This window comes from Bos indicus x Bos taurus, chromosome 24 (assembly GCF_003369695.1).
Source record: "Bos indicus x Bos taurus breed Angus x Brahman F1 hybrid chromosome 24, Bos_hybrid_MaternalHap_v2.0, whole genome shotgun sequence".
Taxonomy (NCBI): Eukaryota; Metazoa; Chordata; class Mammalia; order Artiodactyla; family Bovidae; genus Bos; species Bos indicus x Bos taurus.
Genome location: NC_040099.1, coordinates 50,028,166 through 50,047,280, shown reverse-complemented (window position 1 = coordinate 50,047,280; position 19,115 = coordinate 50,028,166). Strand labels below are relative to the sequence as shown.

Genomic DNA, 19,115 nt, shown 5'->3' with positions numbered 1-19,115 from the left:
GGACACGACTGAGCGACTTCACTTTCACTTTTCACTTTCATGCATTGGAGAAGAAAATGGCAACCCACTCCAGTGTTCTTGCCTGGAGAATCCCAGGGACGGGGGAGCCTGGTGGGCTGCCGTTTGTGGGGTCGCACAGAGTCGGACACGAGGGAAGCAACTTAGCAGCAGTAGCAGCAGCAGTCAAGCTTTATGGCTCTTCATAGGAGACATGTTCATAAGATGGCAGTGTTAGCATGTTCTGAGGGTGGAATTCTTCATCCTGTGATATTAAAACATCATCCGTCTGATGCTCATGCAGGCCCAGTTGGATAGTTGGTAGTCTCAAGTGGTCTGAACTGGCCAAGAACTGACTCCATGTTACTGAAAAACAATTTAACCAACTGTTACTACAGTGATCCAAACATCAGAGGTATTACAGATAAGGAAGCTAGTGGAAGTTTAGTTTAAAATCAACTAAAAGCAAGCAACTGAAAGTAAGCATGGCAGGTTAGGTTTGGCGGGTCATACAGGTTAGCTCTTGGTTTCATTACTAACGAAGAAGTACATCCATGCCAACGGGAACCAGATTTTTTGTTTTTTTTCCCCTTCTCCCAGGGGTCTCAGAACTTTTATTCCTCAAAAATCATTAACCATCTGCATCAGCAAAAGGCATTCTTCCAATTTTCCTATCAGATAAAGGAAAGGGTAAGAGTTGATATTGAGCTTCCCTGGCAGGGCGCATTCCTTCTGAGTAAGCTAAAGCTCAGTCATGCAGAAAAGGGAAGAGGCAGAATTGTGGGTCTTAGTCCTATGATGGAGCTGAAAACACGGAGTCAGCGTGGTCCAGCTACACAGTATCTCTTCTGAATTTTATGTAATATGCGTCACTGTGATATGTATATACCCTTTGATTCAAAAATGTATCTACTTGTGTCTTCCAGTGAAAACAAGTGAACAATCCGTAGAGTTTTCCGAAACACTGTCTTTAGGTTTAGAGCCCTCAGGTTAGAACAAATAAAATTTCCTATTTCTCCTTTAGACCGACTACTGATTCATTTTTTCTTGACAGGAGGAACGGTAGAGGACATGCGCAAACAAGGTTACAAAGTGGGCGAAGAGGGCTTACAGACTTTTCCGCCCCTCCCTCCCAGTTACCTCTTGTGGGGACCGCCACTAAGAGACTAAATCCGACCCCAATCCTCCTCCTCCCCTCAAGTTGGGCTAGGAAAGCACACGTGACCAGACCAAAAGCTGGGCGGAGGAGCACAAGCGAGGTGCGCAAGCCCTGCAGCTTTCTAAAGAGGCGCGAGCCTCTTTGGACGTCAGTGCGCAAGCGCAGCAGGCCTCGTCTAAAGGGGCGCACTCCTCCGCCGGACTCAACACGCAGGCGTGGAGGTCCACTCATCACGACCCACGCTCCGGGGTATTAGCGCGCAGGCGTCCCGCCAGGGGGCGGAACCCGAGAGAGGGACAGCGGATTTCCGGTTCCTGGAGCAACGAACGGCCGCGGCGGCGACAGCTACAGCTTCGGAGGAAGCGGCTGCGGAGGAGGAAGGCGAGGAGCCGCAGAGGCGGGAGCCACGGGCGGGATTCTCGCCATGGGTCCGCGGACCTAGAAAGGTGGAAGGTACCAGCCGTGAGCCGAGCTGGTGAGACGGTCAAGGGGGGTAGAAATGGAGACCGCTCAGGCGGAGAATAGGGAAGGGTTGAGGCTCAGAACGCTGACGGAGAGCAATGAAGGGCCCTCGGGCCGATGAGTGGGAGGAATGGCGGCCTCGAATATTGAAGGGAGTCTTGGGAAGATTTAGGCGGAGGACAGGGAGGACTAGGGGCTCCGAAGACTGACAGGTGGAAGTGTCGGGCTCTTGGACAAGGACGGAGAGCCATGGGGAGGATCCGAACGCTGAGGGGAGATATCGGGGCCTCTCGGGTTAAGGAGAGAGAAATAGGGGTCCAGGATGCTAAAGGGAAGAAATGAGCGGCCCTCGGGCTGATGACGGGGAGAAATGAGTTGGAATGCTGAAAGGGAGGGACGGGGGTCTCGTATGGAGGACGATGAGAAATAGGGAATCAGAAAGCCAATAGTTAGGGATGGCTTGGTCTTGGACCAAGAGGAGAGGAATGGGGTAGGGGGTTCAGATGCTGAAGGGAGAAATCAGGGTGTCTCAAGCTGATGAGAGGAACGGAGGGTGAGGACTCCAAAGGAAACTTGTTAACTGCAGAAGAGGGAAATAGGGCGGGTTCGGAGACTCGGGAAGCAATTGGGACTCCAAACACTGACAGAGCGAAAGTGAGATGCGGAGGCGTTCGGAGTAGGGTACCGAGGGAATGAGGGGCTGTTCAGGTCAAGCTTGCAGAGGAGCTGAGGGTTCTTTGGCAGAGGACTCGGGGAATGGAGGCAGTAATACTGAGGTAGAAGGATAAGAGGACAGCAGACAGGAAAGGAATGGGAGGGTTAAAAGACTAACAGAAATTAGTGACTCTTGGGTCAAGGAAGGGAATGAATGGGAGGTTAGAGTACTGAGGTAGCCAAGTCCTGTGGGGGCCTCTCGCGCTAGAGATGGGAGGAATGCGGTCTCTCTGGCTGAGGTTAGGGAGGAACTGGGGATTAGGACGGTGAGAGTGAGGAATGCGTTGAGGATGGGGACCCTTGGGTTGAGGATGGGGCTGCCAGATCAAGAAGCCGGGCGGATGACAAGCTCCTGGGCCCAGGACAGGGAAGAACGAAGTGGGAATGGGGCTTTACTCTTCCTTATGTTGGCCAGTTGCTTGTGGCAGGTCCTAGGTCTTAAACAAGCATGAATAGAAACACAGGTTTGTGTGGCCTGGGGCACAACATGTCCCTTTCTAACGCCTCAGTTTTTCCCACTGCCCCTTCTGTGTTGCAGGCCTCTGCTTCTTCCGTGGTCCCCATGGCTGAGGACTGGCTGGACTGCCCAGCCCTGGGCCCTGGCTGGAAGCGCCGTGAGGTTTTTCGCAAGTCAGGTGCCACCTGTGGACGCTCAGACACCTACTACCAGAGGTACTGGGTGGGTTGTGGACAGAGGGGTTAGGGCTGAACCTGGTTAGGCAGGGTGAAATCAGGGGTGTGTGATTAGATTTATGGGTATGCATGTACAGTTGATCCTTATTATCTGCAGGTTCTATATTTGAAGATTTGGTTACTCACTAAGATTTGTTGTTTGTACCCCTGAAGTCATACTCACTGTGTTTTCATGATCATTTGTGGATATGCACAGAGCGGCAAGAAATAGGTCGCCTGATGCGTGTGTTCCCAGCCAAGATTGAATGAAGATTTCTTATATTAGCTCTTAAGCTGTAAACAAGTATCCTTATTGAGGACTACTTAGTGTTCTGTTTTTTGCACTTTTTAATGGTGATTTTGCTTTGTAGAGTTGCCCCCGAGTGTAGTGTTGAAGTGCTGTCCAGTGAGCTAAGTGCAGGAAGTCTGTTTTGTGCCATATGGAGAAAATGCATGTTAAATAAGCTTTGTTCAGGCATGAGTCGCAGTGCTGTTGACTGTGAGTTCAATGTTAATGAATCAAAAAGGCAGTATATCTAGAAAAAAGGAAATTAGCCAATTAGTATGTAAGGCTGCTCCAGGAAGTGCTAAAGTAACGTCTGTAGTACATGATGAAGCTAAGGAAAAGGTGGAAAAGTGGCTAAATCTGTGGATCCATGAGGTGGTGACCAGAGTTTAGTGGACAGTGTGGTGAAGCTGAAAGCAAAGGACATCGGCTGTCATGTTCCTAGGGTTACGGAAACAGTAAGCCTGTTTCAGCTGGTGCTGGCTAGCTCACACGTTTCCAAAGGTGATACTTTGTGAAAAGTGTTAAACTTGCAGGTGAGGCAGGTTCTGCAGATGAAAGAGTCCATGGAAGAAGTTTAAAAAACACCTGATAGGTGCAGTACAGGAAAAGGGTTTTGAAGAAGAGTAGGTTTTCAGTGCTGATGAGGCTGGCTTGGTTTACAAGGACATTGACAAAGGAACCTGTATAACACAGATGGCTTCCAAAACTGCTATTGTTAAATCGTTCAAAGACCATGCAGTTAATTATTTGTAAGAGGACTATATTAAACAAGGTGTCTTTAAACAGAAACACACATAAAACAGGGTAATATACTGATTGGTTGACAAAAACGTGACCAGAGGCTTACAGGAACCTAACCTGTAGTTCCCCTAGGAGCAGTGATTCTGTACTCACTAATTCAGTGTTCAAAGTGACTTTATAGAACAGAATTACTGTGAATAATGAGAATTGACTATAAATACATGAAAATATGTGTTTATAAAAAAGTTACGTTTAAGGATTTGAGGTCTTTTAGAATATGTTAGTCATGTAGTTATTAAATTTTCTTAACTTTTTTGTGTGTAAGTTGCTCTTTGCTTAAATTGTAACTAGAATTATATTTATTTATATGCTTATAAATAATATTTTTATGTCTATATTGTACATTTATTCATGTATTTACAGTTTTTATAAAACTTTCAAAATGAGTGCAGTGATTGAGAATAGAAGAGGCCAGAGGTTTTACCCAAATTAGGGCAAGATAACAAGTGAGTGTGTTTCAGTTTGGGGGGTACCAGTAGGAGATAAGGGACCCCTATCTCCCTGACCGACAGTTTATTACTCACTGCATCAGCAGTATCTGTATGTCATCATTCTTGTGCCAGTTCCCCAAATGCCGATTCCCACAGGGCGACGTGAAGAGGGCTACTTAATTAGCATCTGCACATGCACTGTTGTGGGAAAGGAACTCCGAGCTTAAGGAATCCAATCTTTAATAATGTTAGGACAGTAAGGATGCCTTCCTTGCTCTGGAAGAACACCCTATCTCTTATCTTCCAAGGCTGATGCTGTACACACATCCTTGAAAAGATAGCTCCTTGCAAAGGGTAGTCAGTGCCTCTCTTGTAAGACATGCAAAAATGTGAGTGACCTGTGGAGTATTGTCTTCCAACATCAGTGACTTACGCTTTGTTTTGTATGTAGTTGCATTTATTTGTTTATACGTGTATTTGTATGTATATTGTCTGTACACATACACTTGACCCTTGAACCATGTAGGGATTAGGGAAGCCAATTCCCTGTGCAGTCAAAAATACACATATAACTTTTGACTCCTTAAAAGCTTAACAACTAATAGCCTACTGTTGATTGGAAGCCTTATCAATAACAAATCATTGGTTAACACATACTTTGTATGGTGTATGTATTATATACTGTATTCTTGCGGGAAAATAAGCTAGAGAAGAGATTAAAGAAAATCACGTGGGAGTTCCTTGGTTGCCTAGTGGTTAGGATTCCAGGCTTTCACTGCCATGGCCCAGGTTCAGTGCTTGTTTGGGGAACTGAGATCCCATAGACTGAGTGGTGCAGCCCAAAAAGGAGAAAATCATAAGGAAGAAAAAGTTCATTCACAGCACTGTACTGTATTTAGCAATACATTAAATTTACATCATCTGTTTACAGGATAAGTTGTCTGACTGTCAAGGCCCTACATTAATACTATCTTATATGACACAAGGCATTGTAGATCTTATACATATTACTAATACCAGATATCAAAAATGAAAACATAATACAAAAAATTTATGTTTATTTACAGGTATAACAATTCATGCATTGATAACTGAGAAGGAGCAATATTTCTGCTTTCTGGTAGCCTAGCCTGTACACTAATGAATAAATTGTTATAAAGTTTTTATGGCATACAATATTATAATCATATTCATGATACAATGTTGTTACATTGGTACATTTTTGGGTTTTTTCAAGGCACTTACCTGTGATGATAGGCAGTTTCTTTAATTAACCAGGGAGCGAGGCATACTGTATGGTAATGTAATTCTTTGACGGCATAGTTATAAAACAGTAAGAAAACTAACACGTTATTAATTTTATGTTAAATACCATTTACCTATAAATGTCTGAATAAAGATAGGCTATCCATTTTGAGTCTTGCATAGAGGAATACTTGGGCCATGATGATGATGGTGACACAGAAATGTCTCATACAGTTCTTTTGTTTTGGTTGCGCTGGGTCTTGGTTGCTGCTCGGGGGCTTTTTCTAGTTGTGGCAAGTGAGGGCCGCTCTTTGTTGCTGGTGTGGACTTCTCATCGTGGTGGCTTCTCTTGTTGCAGAGCACAGGCTGTAGGTGCCTGGGCTTCAGTGGTTGCAACGCACGGGCTTAGTTGCCCCACGGCATGTGGAATTTTTTGGACAAGGAATCAAAACCCATGTCCCCTGCATTGGCAGGCAGGTTCTTAACCACTAGACTACCAGGGAAATTCTCATACAGTTCTTGCCTTACAATTGTTAGATTTTCACACAAAGACACCCACAAATGTAGATAAGTATTAACTGTACGGCCTGTTATTATTTACTATTTATTAAGTGGAAGTGGATCATCACAAAGGTTTTCATCTTTGTCGTCTTCATGTTGAGTAGGCTGAGGAGGAAGAGAAAGGGGGTTTCATCTTACTGAGGGGTGGCAGAGGCAAAAGGAGAAGGTAGGGGAGGCAGGAGGAGGCAGGAGGGGCAGAAACACTTGGTGTGACTTTATAGAAATTCACTGTAATTTCTCTCTGACTTTTTTGCTTTCTCAGTTCTCCAAAAATGTTTCTACATTGTCTCAATCTTTCTTCCTCTGTTTGCTTTAATTTTAGTGGCCATGTCATATAAAATTAAAAGTGGTCTTGAATATCAGAACCCTTCTGCTAGATTGTCTAATATCAGTTTTTCTCTGGCACTCTTCCTTCATCTTCCTCATTATCTGGTACTGGTTCAGCAGCAGTCATCTCCATCAAGTTGTCTTGTGTTAATTCCTCTGGTGTGGTGTCTGTTAGCTCAAGTCCAAGATCGATGTCTTGAAACTCTTCATCCCCTCCCTGACTTTTGCCGTATCCACAATCTCTTTCATGATTTCCTTGATTGACTTGGCTGTAAATTCTGGGAAGTCATGCACAACATCTGGACACAGTTTTCTCTAGTAGGGAGTTATTGTTTTGCACTTGATGACTTTCACACTCTTTTCTATAACGATGATGGTATCTTCAATGGTTTTTCCAGACTACTAGGATGTTCTGTCTATGAAGATTCTCTTCGATAGTGTTGTCAGTTCTTTCCATAGAATTCTGCGAGTAAGGAGCCATAAAGGTCCTTTATGACCCTCTGATCTATAGGCTGAATTAGAGACATTGTGTTTGGGGGCAAACAAACCACTTCGACACCTGCTGTTGAATTCATGGGGTTCTGGGTGGGCAGGGCATTGCCCAATATCAAAAGAACTTTTAAAACTGTCCCTTAACTGGTGAGGTACTTCCTGACTTCCTAACAGAGCATCAGTGGAACCATTAAAAAAAAAAAAAATGGTTCTCACTGTCAAGACCTTCTTGTACAACCAAAACACTGGCAGCTGGTGTTTATCTTCCTTCAAGGCTTGAGGGTTAGCAGCTTTATTAATAACGGCAGTCCTGATCATAAACCTGACTGCATTTCCACAAAACAATAGAGTTAGTTTATCCCTTCCTGCCTTAAATCCTGGTGCTCACTTCTCTTTCTTACTAATAAATGTCCTTTGCACCTTTTTTTTTTTTTTTTACTTTTCAGAATAGGGTACTTTCATCTCCATTAAAAATTTGTTCAGTTGTTCAGGCAGAGAGCCTTTCTCCTCAGTGATTTTCTTAGTGGTGTCTGGGAACTTGTCTGCTGCTTCCTGGTTGGTAGAAGCCGCTTTTTCTGTTGTCTTGACATTTGTAAAGCCAAACCATCCTTTGCTGGTATTGAATTCCCCAGCTTTAGAGCCTTCACCTTGCTTTTGCTTTAAGTCGTCATATAATGACTTGACTTTTTCTCAAATCTTGTTATAACTTATAGATATGACTTTCTTATAGCCATCATGCATCCACATAAAAGCTGCATTTTCAGTACAAGATAAAAACATATTTTGCAAAAAGTACAAGGTTTTCGAGCTGCTGGCATAGTTGCAGCAACAGTTTCTGAATTTCCTTTGTTTTTTTTTCCTTTCTTTTTTTTAAAAATAATAGTCCATACAGTGGGTGGCTTCCCTGGTGGCTCAGATGGTAAAGAATCTGCCTGCAATGCAGGAGACCCAGGTTCGATCCCTGGGTCGGGAAGATCCCCTGGAGAAGGAAATGGCAACCCACTCCAGTATTCTTGCCCAGAGAATTCCATGGACAGGAGAGCCTTGTGGGCTGTAGTCCATGGGGTTGTAAAGAGTCAGACACAACTGAGTGACACTTCCACTTTCACTTTATATTGGATTCATTAATCTTGAATTGTTGGTAACCACAGCTGCAGACCTCAATCTACGGTACATGTCAAGCTATTCAGCTTTTTCCTGTAATGTTATGACTTTTCTCTGCTTCTTGGGAGCACTTGCAGTATCACCAGTGACACTTTGTTATGGGTCCCAAGGTGTTATTAAAAGCTTACAGTAGTGCACTAAATACAATGAAAATGACATGAGAAAAACCACTGCAAGGGGTCACTTTCTACTGTGATGCTCAATTTTATGGAGAAACAAACTGCTCACAGAGATGATTCGCCTTCCATGGCATTGAAAGTAAATACTTGCAACACCTGAGTTCACTGCAGCAGCAACAGGAGGTGGCTGTGAGATGATTATAGTAGTATGATACATGCTACAGTTAATTTTGTGCAGTTATGATGTAATACTGCATCTTTACTTTTGTTTACGTTTCTCTTGACTGCAAATGGTGCCACATACGATCTTAAGTATTTGTGCACATGTTTTGGTAAATTTTAACTTTTTATGATAGATTTCATGTATATATCTTATGGTGGTAAATGATAAAATAGATTAGTATCTACATATATTTTATGCATTCATGACACACCTTTTTCTTAATTTTTTCAATATCTCTAGGCTATATAATTCATTGAATTAAGTAGTCACAAATCTCCAAAAAATTTTTCAATATATTTATTGAAAAAAATTCATGTGTAAGTGGACCTATGCAGTTTATACATGTGTTGTTCAAGAGCCTGCTATATTTAAAACACGTTTTTTTCTTGTATGGATTTTGTTTGTGTACATAGTATGAAATGCTAATACATGTATGTTATTTAATTAATTTGTGTTGCTATTTGTATTTCCTTTCACTTATATGGAATGCCAGTAGTAGCACACATTATAAATCTGTGCATATCCATTTGCATTTATATTATTTATTAATCTTTGTCTACACGCTGGCATTTATACACCTTTTATATTCCTGCTGTTTGGAGTTATTTGGGGTAGTTTCTTGGTTGGGGTTCATAGGTTGATCCCAGGCTGCTTCCTGTATCCCACCAGCTCTCCAGGCCTGTTCACCAGCCCTATGGGAGGGTTGTGTGGGTGGAGTGGCAGTGGCTCCAGCTAGGTACCAACCTGTCCTGGTCCATCCCCAGCCCCACAGGAGACAGGATCCGAAGCAAAGTTGAGCTGACCCGATACCTGGGCCCTGCATGTGATCTCACCCTCTTCGACTTCAAACAAGGCGTCCTCTGCTATCCATCCCCCAAGGTACTGTACGGTGTAGAATACTTGGGCACGGGCGCTGAGCCTCCTGACACTCGCCCACTGGTCTTCTGCCCTTGCTCTTGTCTCCAGGCCCAATCCTTGGCCATCACCAGCAGGAAGCGGAAGAAGCCTTCGAAGCCAGCCAAGGCTCGGAAGTGTCAGGTTGGACCTCAGAAGAGTGAGGTCAGGAAGGAGGCACCAAGGGATGACACCAAGGCTGACACTGACACAGTCCCAGCTTCGCTTCCTGCCCCTGGGTGAGTGTTGAGCTAGAGTCAAGTCCGTGAGGGTTCTGGTTGGGGGTACACTCAGGGCCCCACACCCATGTTTCCCATCCTAGGTGCTGTGAGAACTGTGGAATCAGCTTTTCAGGAGATGGTACCCGAAGGCAGCGGCTCAAGACTTTGTGCAAGGACTGCCGAGGTGAGTGGCCCCTGGGGCACTGGGAGGTAGAGCTGGAGCAGCCTCGGTGTCAGGCTGGCATACAGATATCTGGCTGGGGGCTTAGTGGTAGATGACAGAGCAGAGGGAGTCGTGAGGTCAGATACCTGATGCTCCTTTAACATTTCTGTCTCCCTCCCTGCAGCACAGAGGATCGCTTTCAATCGGGAGCAGAGGATGTTTAAGGTAAGCACAGCCTACTTCCTCCTCACAAGTGTGTGGTGGGAGCAGGATGTGATGGGGGCTGGTCAGAGTCTGAAGGAACAGTGATGGATCCACTGGATGTCAGGGTCATTTTGTAGGGAGCTGGCTGCAGGCAGTCGACAGTAATGGAAGTTAATCAGTAGACACTGTGATAAGGGTCACAGGGGAGAGTAGACGTTGTTTATGGCCTCAGTGATGGTGGCTAATCACTAGTTACCAGACAGTGATGAGGCAGACGGGGGACCAGCAGACGTGGTGATAGGGGCCAATGTGGGGTCAGCAGACACGTGAGGGGCAGTGCTCCTGGAGCCACTCCGCTTGGACCCGTGACCTTGCCCCACCCATTCCTGGCAGCGTGTGGGCTGCGGGGAGTGCACGGCCTGCCAGGTAAAGGAAGACTGTGGGGCCTGCTCCACCTGCCTCCTGCAGTTGCCCCATGATGTGGCCTCGGGGCTGTTCTGCAAGTGTGAGCGAAGACGGTGCCTCCGCATTGTGGAAAGGGTGAGTCAGGCAGCTGGGGTGGGCCCAAGGCTCACCCGTGCTCCTGGCCCTCAGCCCTGGCCCCACGCTTCACACCTCCGGCCCCCACAGAGCCGAGGGTGTGGAGTGTGCCGGGGCTGTCAGACCCGAGAGGACTGTGGCCGCTGTCGAGTCTGCCTTCGCCCTCCGCGCCCCGGTCTCCGGCGCCAGTGGAAGTGCGTCCAGCGGCGCTGCCTCCGGGTAAGTCAGAGTGGAGCGGCCAGTGGGGGCTGTGCAGTGGGGGGCTGGGGCAGCGCTTACACTGTGGTTGAAGCTGCTGCTGCTTCCGTCTTTCCACCTGGCCTTGCCCACCTCATGTCTTCTTTTCTCCCCCACCTCACACTCACCGCTCTGGCTTCACCTACCTGCCCTTGTCTGCCAGCACCTTGCTCACCGCCTCCGTCGCCACCATCAGCGATGTCAACGACGCCCTCCCCTGGCTGTGGCTCCCCCTGCTGTGAGTGCCCCAGCCCATACTCTGCCTGCCTGTCCCCCTGGCATGCTTTCTGCACACCTGAGGGGAGGGCGGTGGTCTGTGTCTGCCTGGTGCCGCCAAGCCTAAACTTGCCTTCTGCCTTTCTCTCAGGGTAAACACGGCCGCCGCAGAGGAGGCTGCGACTCCAAGGTGGTGCCCCGGCGGCGTCCACCCCGAGCCCAGTCACCGCCTCCACCTCCCCCACCGCAGCCTCCAGAGTCTCCGGAGCTGGTGAGGCCCTGGTGGGCAGGGGGACGGCACAACCGTAACCTCACCAGCTACCTGCCCTGACCCCACCCCATTTGCCTCTGCAGCACCCCAGAGCCCTGGCCCCCTCGCCACCTGCTGAATTCATCTATTACTGTGTAGACGAGGACGAGCTAGTGAGTGGCCTCACCCTACCTGAATAGACTCTCCCAGGGCGCTTGGTTAACCCAAAGAAGCAGATGCTGCAATGGGCCTAATAGGGGAGTAGTCAAGTACAGTGATGGATACTAGTACGGGCTGAGCAGACAGCGGGGCAGGAACTAATATGGGACCCCCAGGTGCAGTGACAGGGCCTGGTGTCAGATGAACCAACGCTCTGATGGGGCTCACAGAGGAAAAGCTGGCACAGTGCCCGAAGTCCGCATAGGATGAGCGGGCGCAGCGATGGGAGCTAATGGGCGTCTGCAAAATTCTGCTGGAGGCGGGGGTCAGAGACGTTATCTTGGTAGCTAGTGGGGGACCAGCAGATAGAATGATGGATACTGTATTGAAGCAGCCACCGTGCTCATGGTATCAAGGACCTTCCAGGACAGTGATACCGCCTGGCGCTGGACTCGCAGACGGGAGGTGTGACTAGTGGGAGCCAGTTCCCTCCAGTGGGGCTGGTGGACGAGCAACAGGAGCAGCGTTGTCACTATCCTAGTGACAGCCCCGCACCTCCTGTTCCCAGCAGCCTTACACAAACCGTCGGCAGAACCGCAAGTGTGGGACCTGTGCAGCCTGCCTGCGGCGGATGGACTGTGGCCACTGCGACTTCTGCTGTGACAAGCCCAAGTTTGGGGGCAGCAACCAGAAGCGCCAGAAGTGTCGCTGGCGCCAGTGCCTGCAGTTTGCTATGGTGGGTGTAGCAGGAAGGGTCTGGTGGGTGGGAGGAATAGTGCCAGTCTCCCCCTCATGCCCCCTGCCACCTGATACCTGGGAGGGGCGGGCAGACCTCTAGTGGGTCCTGCAGCCTCAGAGTGGTTGGGGGGGCGGTGGGTTTTGCCACCAATTAGCAGACGTTATGCTGGGATAAATGAAACTAGGAGGTACTGTCATTGCTGATAGGAGACTCACAGCCTGTGTGATGAGCGGCTCGTCCATAAGGAGATTCCGTGCTGGAACTGACGGGGTTGGGCGCATCAATCAGAGCAGGGTGGTAGTGTACCTGGTGGCCATAACGTGCCACCTCTCCTCACAGAAGCGGCTGCTGCCAAGTGTCTGGGCAGGGTCCGAAGATGGGGCATCGCCGCCCCCAGCTCACCCTCGTCGAAAGAGGCCTGGCTCTACTCGAAGGCCCCATCTGGGTCAGACCCTGAAGCCTCCCTTGGCCACACCCGCAGCTCAACCAGACCGAGCCCAGACTCCAGTGAAGGAGGAAGCAGGCAGTGGCTTTGTGCTGCCCCCACCTGGCACTGACCTTGTGTTCTTACGGGAGGGTGCAAGCAGTCCCGTGCAGGTGCCTGGCCCAGCCCCGGCTTCCACAGAAACTCGGTTGCAGGTGAGGGTCCCGCCTTATCCTGCCCTTCCTAACCCCACCCAGCCTCGTGCAGGGAAGCTGGGACCAAGTCTGCTGCCATCCTCCTCCACACAGGAGGCCCAGTGCCCTGGCCTGAGTTGGGTTGTGGCCTTACCCCAGGTGAAGCAAGAGAAGGCGGATGCCCAGGAAGACTGGACACCTGGCACAGCCATCCTGACTTCTCCTGTATTGCTGCCTGGCTGCCCCAGCAAGGTGGGGGTCAGTGATGGGTGGTCTGTGAGCAGAGTGATGGGGAGCCATGATGGTGGTTCTTTGAACACAGTAATAAGTGTGCTGATGACAGCCTCTCACAGAATTATCCCGCCTGTCTGACAGATGCCTCACCCTCCCCAGGCAACTAGTTTGGCCTGCTTTGCCGCCCACTTAACAGAAAGATGGAAATCTGTGAGGAATGGGAAAGATCTGTAGACAGTGATGGTTTTTCTGTGCTCAGGTGTGACGGAGTGTCAGCACAGGGACAGGTTGGCTGGTAGGGACACTTTCCTCAGGCCAGCCCTGCCCTTCTGACAGCTGCCAATTTCCCGCCTCTCCCAGGCAGTAGACCCAGGCCTGCCAGCAGTGAAGCAAGAGCCACCTGACCCTGAGGAGGACAAGGACGACAACAAGGCTGACTCCACCTCTGACTTGCCCCCAGAGGAGGAGGCAGGAGGGGCTGGCACGCCCGTGGTCAGTGCTGGGGGACGCCCCACTCTGTCCTGACCCTGCTCTAGGCCCACCAGTCATATTGACCCTGATGTTAATTCTTCCCCAGATCACGGAGATTTTCAGCCTGGGTGGAACCCGCCTCCGGGACACAGCAGTCTGGTTGCCAAGGTGTGCCCCGCACTGTGAGGGGTCGGGATGGCGGAGGGAGGGGTTCTGGCCAGATGTGGGCCCTGAGTCGTGAGAGCAGCCAGCGTTTTGGCATGGTGTAGTGGGAGGTAAAGGCCCAGTACGACTGCTCTGGTCACCATCAGTGATGGAGTGTGTGCAGGACCTTAGAAATTTCTCCTGAGGTCTGGGCCAGGGCCCTCCTTGAGGAGGGTTACAGGAGGTGATGGTGGGAGAGGTGATGGTGCCCTGTGATAAGATTGGAAAGAAAAGGGAAGATAAGGAAAGCTTTTCCCCCGTATTCTTAAGAAAATCCACAGGGGTCAGACTTAGAAGTTTTTATTCAGAGAATCATCATTTGGGGTCTTGAAGGCCTGTGGAGTTTCCAAGAGATGAATGGATGGGCTGGTCAGTGGGGGGTGGTCAGGAGATCTGGTCCTGAGATGGCTTTGTGATTGGGGCCCACACACAACTGAAGTATCCTCAGTGGAAGGAATCAGGCTGTGTTTCTTGAGATTTTCTGGAGCCTGTTGAGGTCATTAACTGTTTCAGCTGCTGCACAGAACTGTCCTACAGGTGTGGCAGTGGAAGGAAGGATAGGGAGGTGGGAGGACTATAGGACTGGGCTGGTGGGAGGAGGTCAGGGGAACGCTGCCTCCTGTAGGACTGCTGAGAGCCCTGACCAGAGCCAGACAGGCAGCATAAACTGTTGACCTGAACCCCTGGATTCCTTTGTCCTGCAGACTAGTGTCTGCAGGCCAGAAACTGCTCCACCTGTACTTGGGCGAGTACTGAGGTACTGATTGAGGCCCTGCTGGGCACACTGGTGAATCAGTGACCTTGGGAGGCTTATCTTTCGGGAGACATAGGATTCCTGCCTTCAGGGAGCTTATAATCCAAGTGGTGAAGCTGTTTCCCCTATGCATGAAATCATTACATATTAACAGAAAAGTAATGATGTGCTATGTTGTCTGCAATGGAAGATTGTAGAAGAGAGGGAAGGGATAATTAAGGGGAAATGAAAGAGTAGGAAATGGTTTTGTGATGCTTCATTTTGCACATAGGGAACCTGATTCAACATACAGACCTGCTCCCTCTTCTCTAGGTCCAAGGACCTTAAAAAACCTGGAGGTAGAAAGCAGTAGACTGGAGGCTTCTACAGACTGTAGGACTCAAGGTGATATTTACAGACCGACTTTATCAGAGACAACACTGATCTGCTCAGAGGCTGGACCATAGATGGATTGCCAGGGCTTGTGTGGGAGTCAGGAACTGGGAAAACCTACCACCAAACCAGAGGAGCAGGCCTGTTCAGTACTCTGAGCTTATAGAGGAAATAAGCAGAAAAGGAAGACAAAGAGTAGAAAGTTTGTGCATCTCCTCCAACCATTGCAAACCCCAGGAGCCTGAGTGTCATAAGAAGTGTGGATATTAAAGATGGGGGAGCTGGGATGGGAGAGCCGACGTGATTAAAGCCACCTTCGGCCTAAACAAGCCATCATCATAAATAATTCTAAATGGATTTGGATGAGACCTGGTAGTGTCTCTAAACATTTCCTCAGGGAGACAGCAGTTCGGAATGTATTGGGAATGTAATGTGAATAAATGAGGAAAGGAACTGCTATTCGTTGAGTTCCTCCCATGGACCTGGTTTAATCCTCAAAAACATCTTTTTAGAACGGCTTGATTGTGCCCATTTTTGCAGAAGGGAAAATGAGATTCAGAGAAACTAAATAACCTGTCCAGTGTCGAACAGCTAGTATCAGTAGAGCCTAGGATCAAGATCAAGCCCAGGTTGTAAAAGCCTTGTTTTTAAGTTAAGCCACTAAACTGTTAACTGTAACCTATATCCAGTAGTGTGTAATAGTGTCATATTAACAAGTTTCCAGTGACCTTACAAAGCTGGATTCTTCTAAGCATAATAAACCCCGTACAAAGCTGCTGCCCCTAGGGTGGCATAGGAAACACCAAGACAGGGTGGATTGTGCCACCTTGTCAAAGCACGCATGCCTCCTGAGACTGGGTTATTCCCAGGCCTTGGGTGCCACATAGGATTCCTCAAACCGAAAAGGGCGTCTTTCCCCACGGCTGATACTTACCATCACTCCCTACCCTCAGCCAAAGCAGTCTTCAGAATGAAAGCTCCTGGCCTGGCTCATGTTTCCTCAAAACTTGCCTCCCCTGTCCCTTGATGACCTTTGTACTTGGTTTCTACTCTCAGCCCCTGTCTTCTAGAAGTCTGAGCTCCTGCTTCAAGTCCCACCTAAGGGCCAGTCTTGGCTCAGCCCTGCCTCACTTTCCAGTTTTTCATAAAGTGCCAAAAAATGACATGTGTGATTCATTACTTAGCTTTACTGGGCTGGGACTGAGTGCCGGCCTCCTAAATTTTGTAGCCTATGTGCCTCTCTTGCTTACTGTAGTCCCAGCCTTGCAGCTTTAGATATTCAGAGGTAGATTAAGCATTTCTCTACTTTAACTCATTGTATAGCCCTCTGCCATCCTTCTCTGCTCCTTCCTTTGCCTTACCCTACTTATTTCAGCCAGAGTCAAGACTGGATAATTTTCTCATACTGTTTTGCTCCCTCCCAGGATCCAACCACCCAATTCTCATATTCTGGTGGTATTTTGACAGTGGTGCCCTAAATGAAATTTGAGAATAGCATTCTGACTCATGAGATAAGTCTGGTTACTGTGTGTGTCAAGATACAATCAGAAAAGCAGCACTACTAATATAAAGATTTTATATATGTGTGTAATGTATATATAAATATGTATATTATCTTAAGGGATTTATTGTAGGTGATTTGATCTTATGCAATTGTGGGAGCTGGTTGAACAGTCTGTATAAGGCTGTTGTCTTTGCATCTAATGCTGGAGCTTGAAGTCTGCAGGGCAGGCAATCGGGAAGGGAAGATGGATGTAAAAAGTGGGAGACGGAGGACACACTGGCGCCCATGAGCACGAGCTGGAAACCACAAGGATGGCCTGGAAGCCATGTCAGCCTCTCACCACCTCCAACTTCGGTGACGTGGGTGTCCTGCAGAAGCTGGTGCCCTTCATCACAGAGTTAAATATGCATCTGGTCCAAGAATTAGAAAAGCTGAAGGAAGATCCTGGGGAAGGTGGAGCAGCTGCAGGCCTGGCCGCAGACCTGACTGTTGCCCATACCAACGAGGTGAGCCAGCAGATGAGTGACGTGTGAACTGCAACAGTGCCTGGTGCTCCTGCACCAGCCTTCTGAGCGTGCTGCTGCCGCGCATCTGCCCTCCAGTTACCACGCAGAATCTCTCGTGGCCTGTCCTAACTGGAAGCATGCCAGGAAGGGGATACTGGGAAACGTAGCCTAGTCACGGTGACACGTTACAAAGCCACCCCGCCATGAATCAGTTCCTAAGGGTCTCACAACTCACCTGAGGATAACTTGGTAAAGCTGCGTTGCTGAAAATGTAAAGCTGAAGACCATTTCATGGTGACCCCAGCAAGTACAGAAATTCTGTCAAGCCCATCCAGAAAAAAACTTGCTGGTCTCGGCTATTTTTGTGTCATTCATTCAGGTATCGAGAACCTGACCCATGGTAGGCACTGTACTTAATACTGAGATTCAGGAATGAAAAAGATATAGTTCATGCAGTTATTAAATACATCAATATGTATTTACAAATGGTGAATGAATTTCCAACTTTATCGTGGAATTTAATGGTGAAAATACAGAATTCAGGAAACTGTTGGGAGGACAGCCCTTGCGTGACCTTGTTGGGGTACAATAGGCATTGGAAATAATATAGTTTATGCTGTTCTATTTTAAAATTATTTTTAAATGATTTTTATTGTCCCGTTTACTGATTTATATATATTTAGTGTTTTGGGGGGGAGTATCTTAATGGTGCTTAAGTGTTGATAGACTGCCTCTGAGAAACTGGTATAGAAAGCGGGTGGCAAGATCAAAGTCAAGTTCTGTTCAAGGATCTTGGGTGAATCAATTCTCCTAGACCCCCCTGGAGGTTGAGACTTGGCTGTCATGCCAGGGCCGGTCCCGCCACCCTCCGAATACGCTCACCAGGGGGCGCTGGCCCCCGGACCCTGGTCCTCCGGCCAGGGCTGGACAGACGCTGCCCCTCAACTCCCTGTCCCTGGGGCGTGGCCTCCCTTGGGCCGAGGCGGTCCAGAATCAGCGCAGAGGGAAGCCGACTCCCCTCTTCACAGTGGCTCCGCGGGCGAAACCGAAGCGGGATTAAATTACGGGACACGCCCGGGGTGAGGGCGCAGCGCGAAGAGCTCAGGACCGACGCCGGGACATTCTACGGCCGCCGGGTGTCGCCGAGAGTCCGCTTCCCATGTCGCTGAAAATTCACGTTGACGGGACCCTCCAGGCTGTGGACCTCGGAGGTTCCCAACGGGGGCCCGAGAATCTGGCTTTTACCAAACCCCGCCCCTAGGCCGAGGGCGTCACCGCCCTTCTGAGGGTGTGGTGTCACCAGAGCAGACCAGCCAGCGGGCCAGGCACCCGTGGGAATCGAAGATCCAGCAACCAGCCTTCAGGACCCCGTCCAGGGAGCGGAAACGATCGTCTAATTTCTTTTCTTTCTTTTGTTTCAGGCTACGTAAACTCTTAGCAGTAAATGAAAATGAGTATTTTACCGAACTGCAATTGAAAGAAGAAGCATTATAGGAGATAAAAGACAAAATGAGAGAGAATTATTAAAAGAAATTTCAAAAGAGAAGAGACGTTATTTTGTGGCTGAAAGGCTGAACGAACAATTCAGGAAATGGAGTCCAAACCTAGAAACATGCCGCATGCAAAATCCGAAGTGGGCGGATTACAAATGATTAGGGAATGCTGATTTATAGTAAATTGCGGTCTTAAATTGGGATACGCAGTACTAGTTGTGCTTTTATTACACGTCAGTGACCTACTAGGTGCTGATTTTTTCCTGTTAAAGTTCCATGTTCGTTCCCATTTCAGGAAGAGTACCAAAGTGTCATTTGACTTTTAGGTATTACCTACTACTTTTTGTAGCTCAGCTGGTAAAGATTCCACGTGCAATGCGGAAAACCTGGGTTCGATCCGTGGGTTAGGAAAATCCCCTGGAGAAGGGAAAGGCTACCCACTTTAGTATTCTGGCCTGGAGAATTCCATGAACTCTATAGTTCATGGGGTCGCAAAGAGTCGGACAGGATTTCGACTTTCACTCACTCACTACTTTGCTCTTGAGCGGAAGTTCAGCTGTAGTCTCCACCTGTGCTGAGGGCCCCTTAAAAGGTCTCCTCACGTGTGTGTGTGTGTGTGTGTGTGTTTCTTCTGCCTGGGATCTAGAATGCCAGTGCTGAGGGCCCCTTAAAAGGTCTCC

General features: G+C 48.4%; 1 protein-coding gene across 31 annotated transcripts in view; it reads left to right on the top strand.

The window, feature by feature from the left end:
* The first annotated feature begins 1,426 nt into the window (after positions 1–1,426).
* The window catches only part of MBD1 (methyl-CpG binding domain protein 1), a 61,164-nt gene continuing 43,475 nt past the window's right edge, over positions 1,427–19,115 (top strand). For 2 of the 31 annotated variants that reach the window (XM_027526233.1, XM_027526234.1), the window contains exons 1-16: positions 1,442–1,631; positions 2,871–3,004; positions 9,421–9,535; positions 9,623–9,789; positions 9,873–9,955; positions 10,119–10,159; positions 10,532–10,678; positions 10,769–10,897; positions 11,079–11,153; positions 11,283–11,402; positions 11,486–11,554; positions 12,109–12,276; positions 12,619–12,918; positions 13,012–13,149; positions 13,492–13,623; positions 13,709–13,770. In XM_027526233.1, coding sequence (XP_027382034.1) covers positions 2,895–3,004; positions 9,421–9,535; positions 9,623–9,789; positions 9,873–9,955; positions 10,119–10,159; positions 10,532–10,678; positions 10,769–10,897; positions 11,079–11,153; positions 11,283–11,402; positions 11,486–11,554; positions 12,109–12,276; positions 12,619–12,918; positions 13,012–13,149; positions 13,492–13,623; positions 13,709–13,770 — 1,856 coding nt within the window. In that variant the 5' untranslated portion in view covers positions 1,442–1,631; positions 2,871–2,894. Of the gene's footprint in view, positions 1,632–2,870; positions 3,005–9,420; positions 9,536–9,622; positions 9,790–9,872; positions 9,956–10,118; positions 10,160–10,531; positions 10,679–10,768; positions 10,898–11,078; positions 11,154–11,282; positions 11,403–11,485; positions 11,555–12,108; positions 12,277–12,618; positions 12,919–13,011; positions 13,150–13,491; positions 13,624–13,708; positions 13,771–14,872; positions 18,639–19,115 lie in introns of those variants that run through there. The other 29 variants (XR_003508507.1, XM_027526236.1, XM_027526235.1 and 26 more) reach the window with 29 other exon arrangements.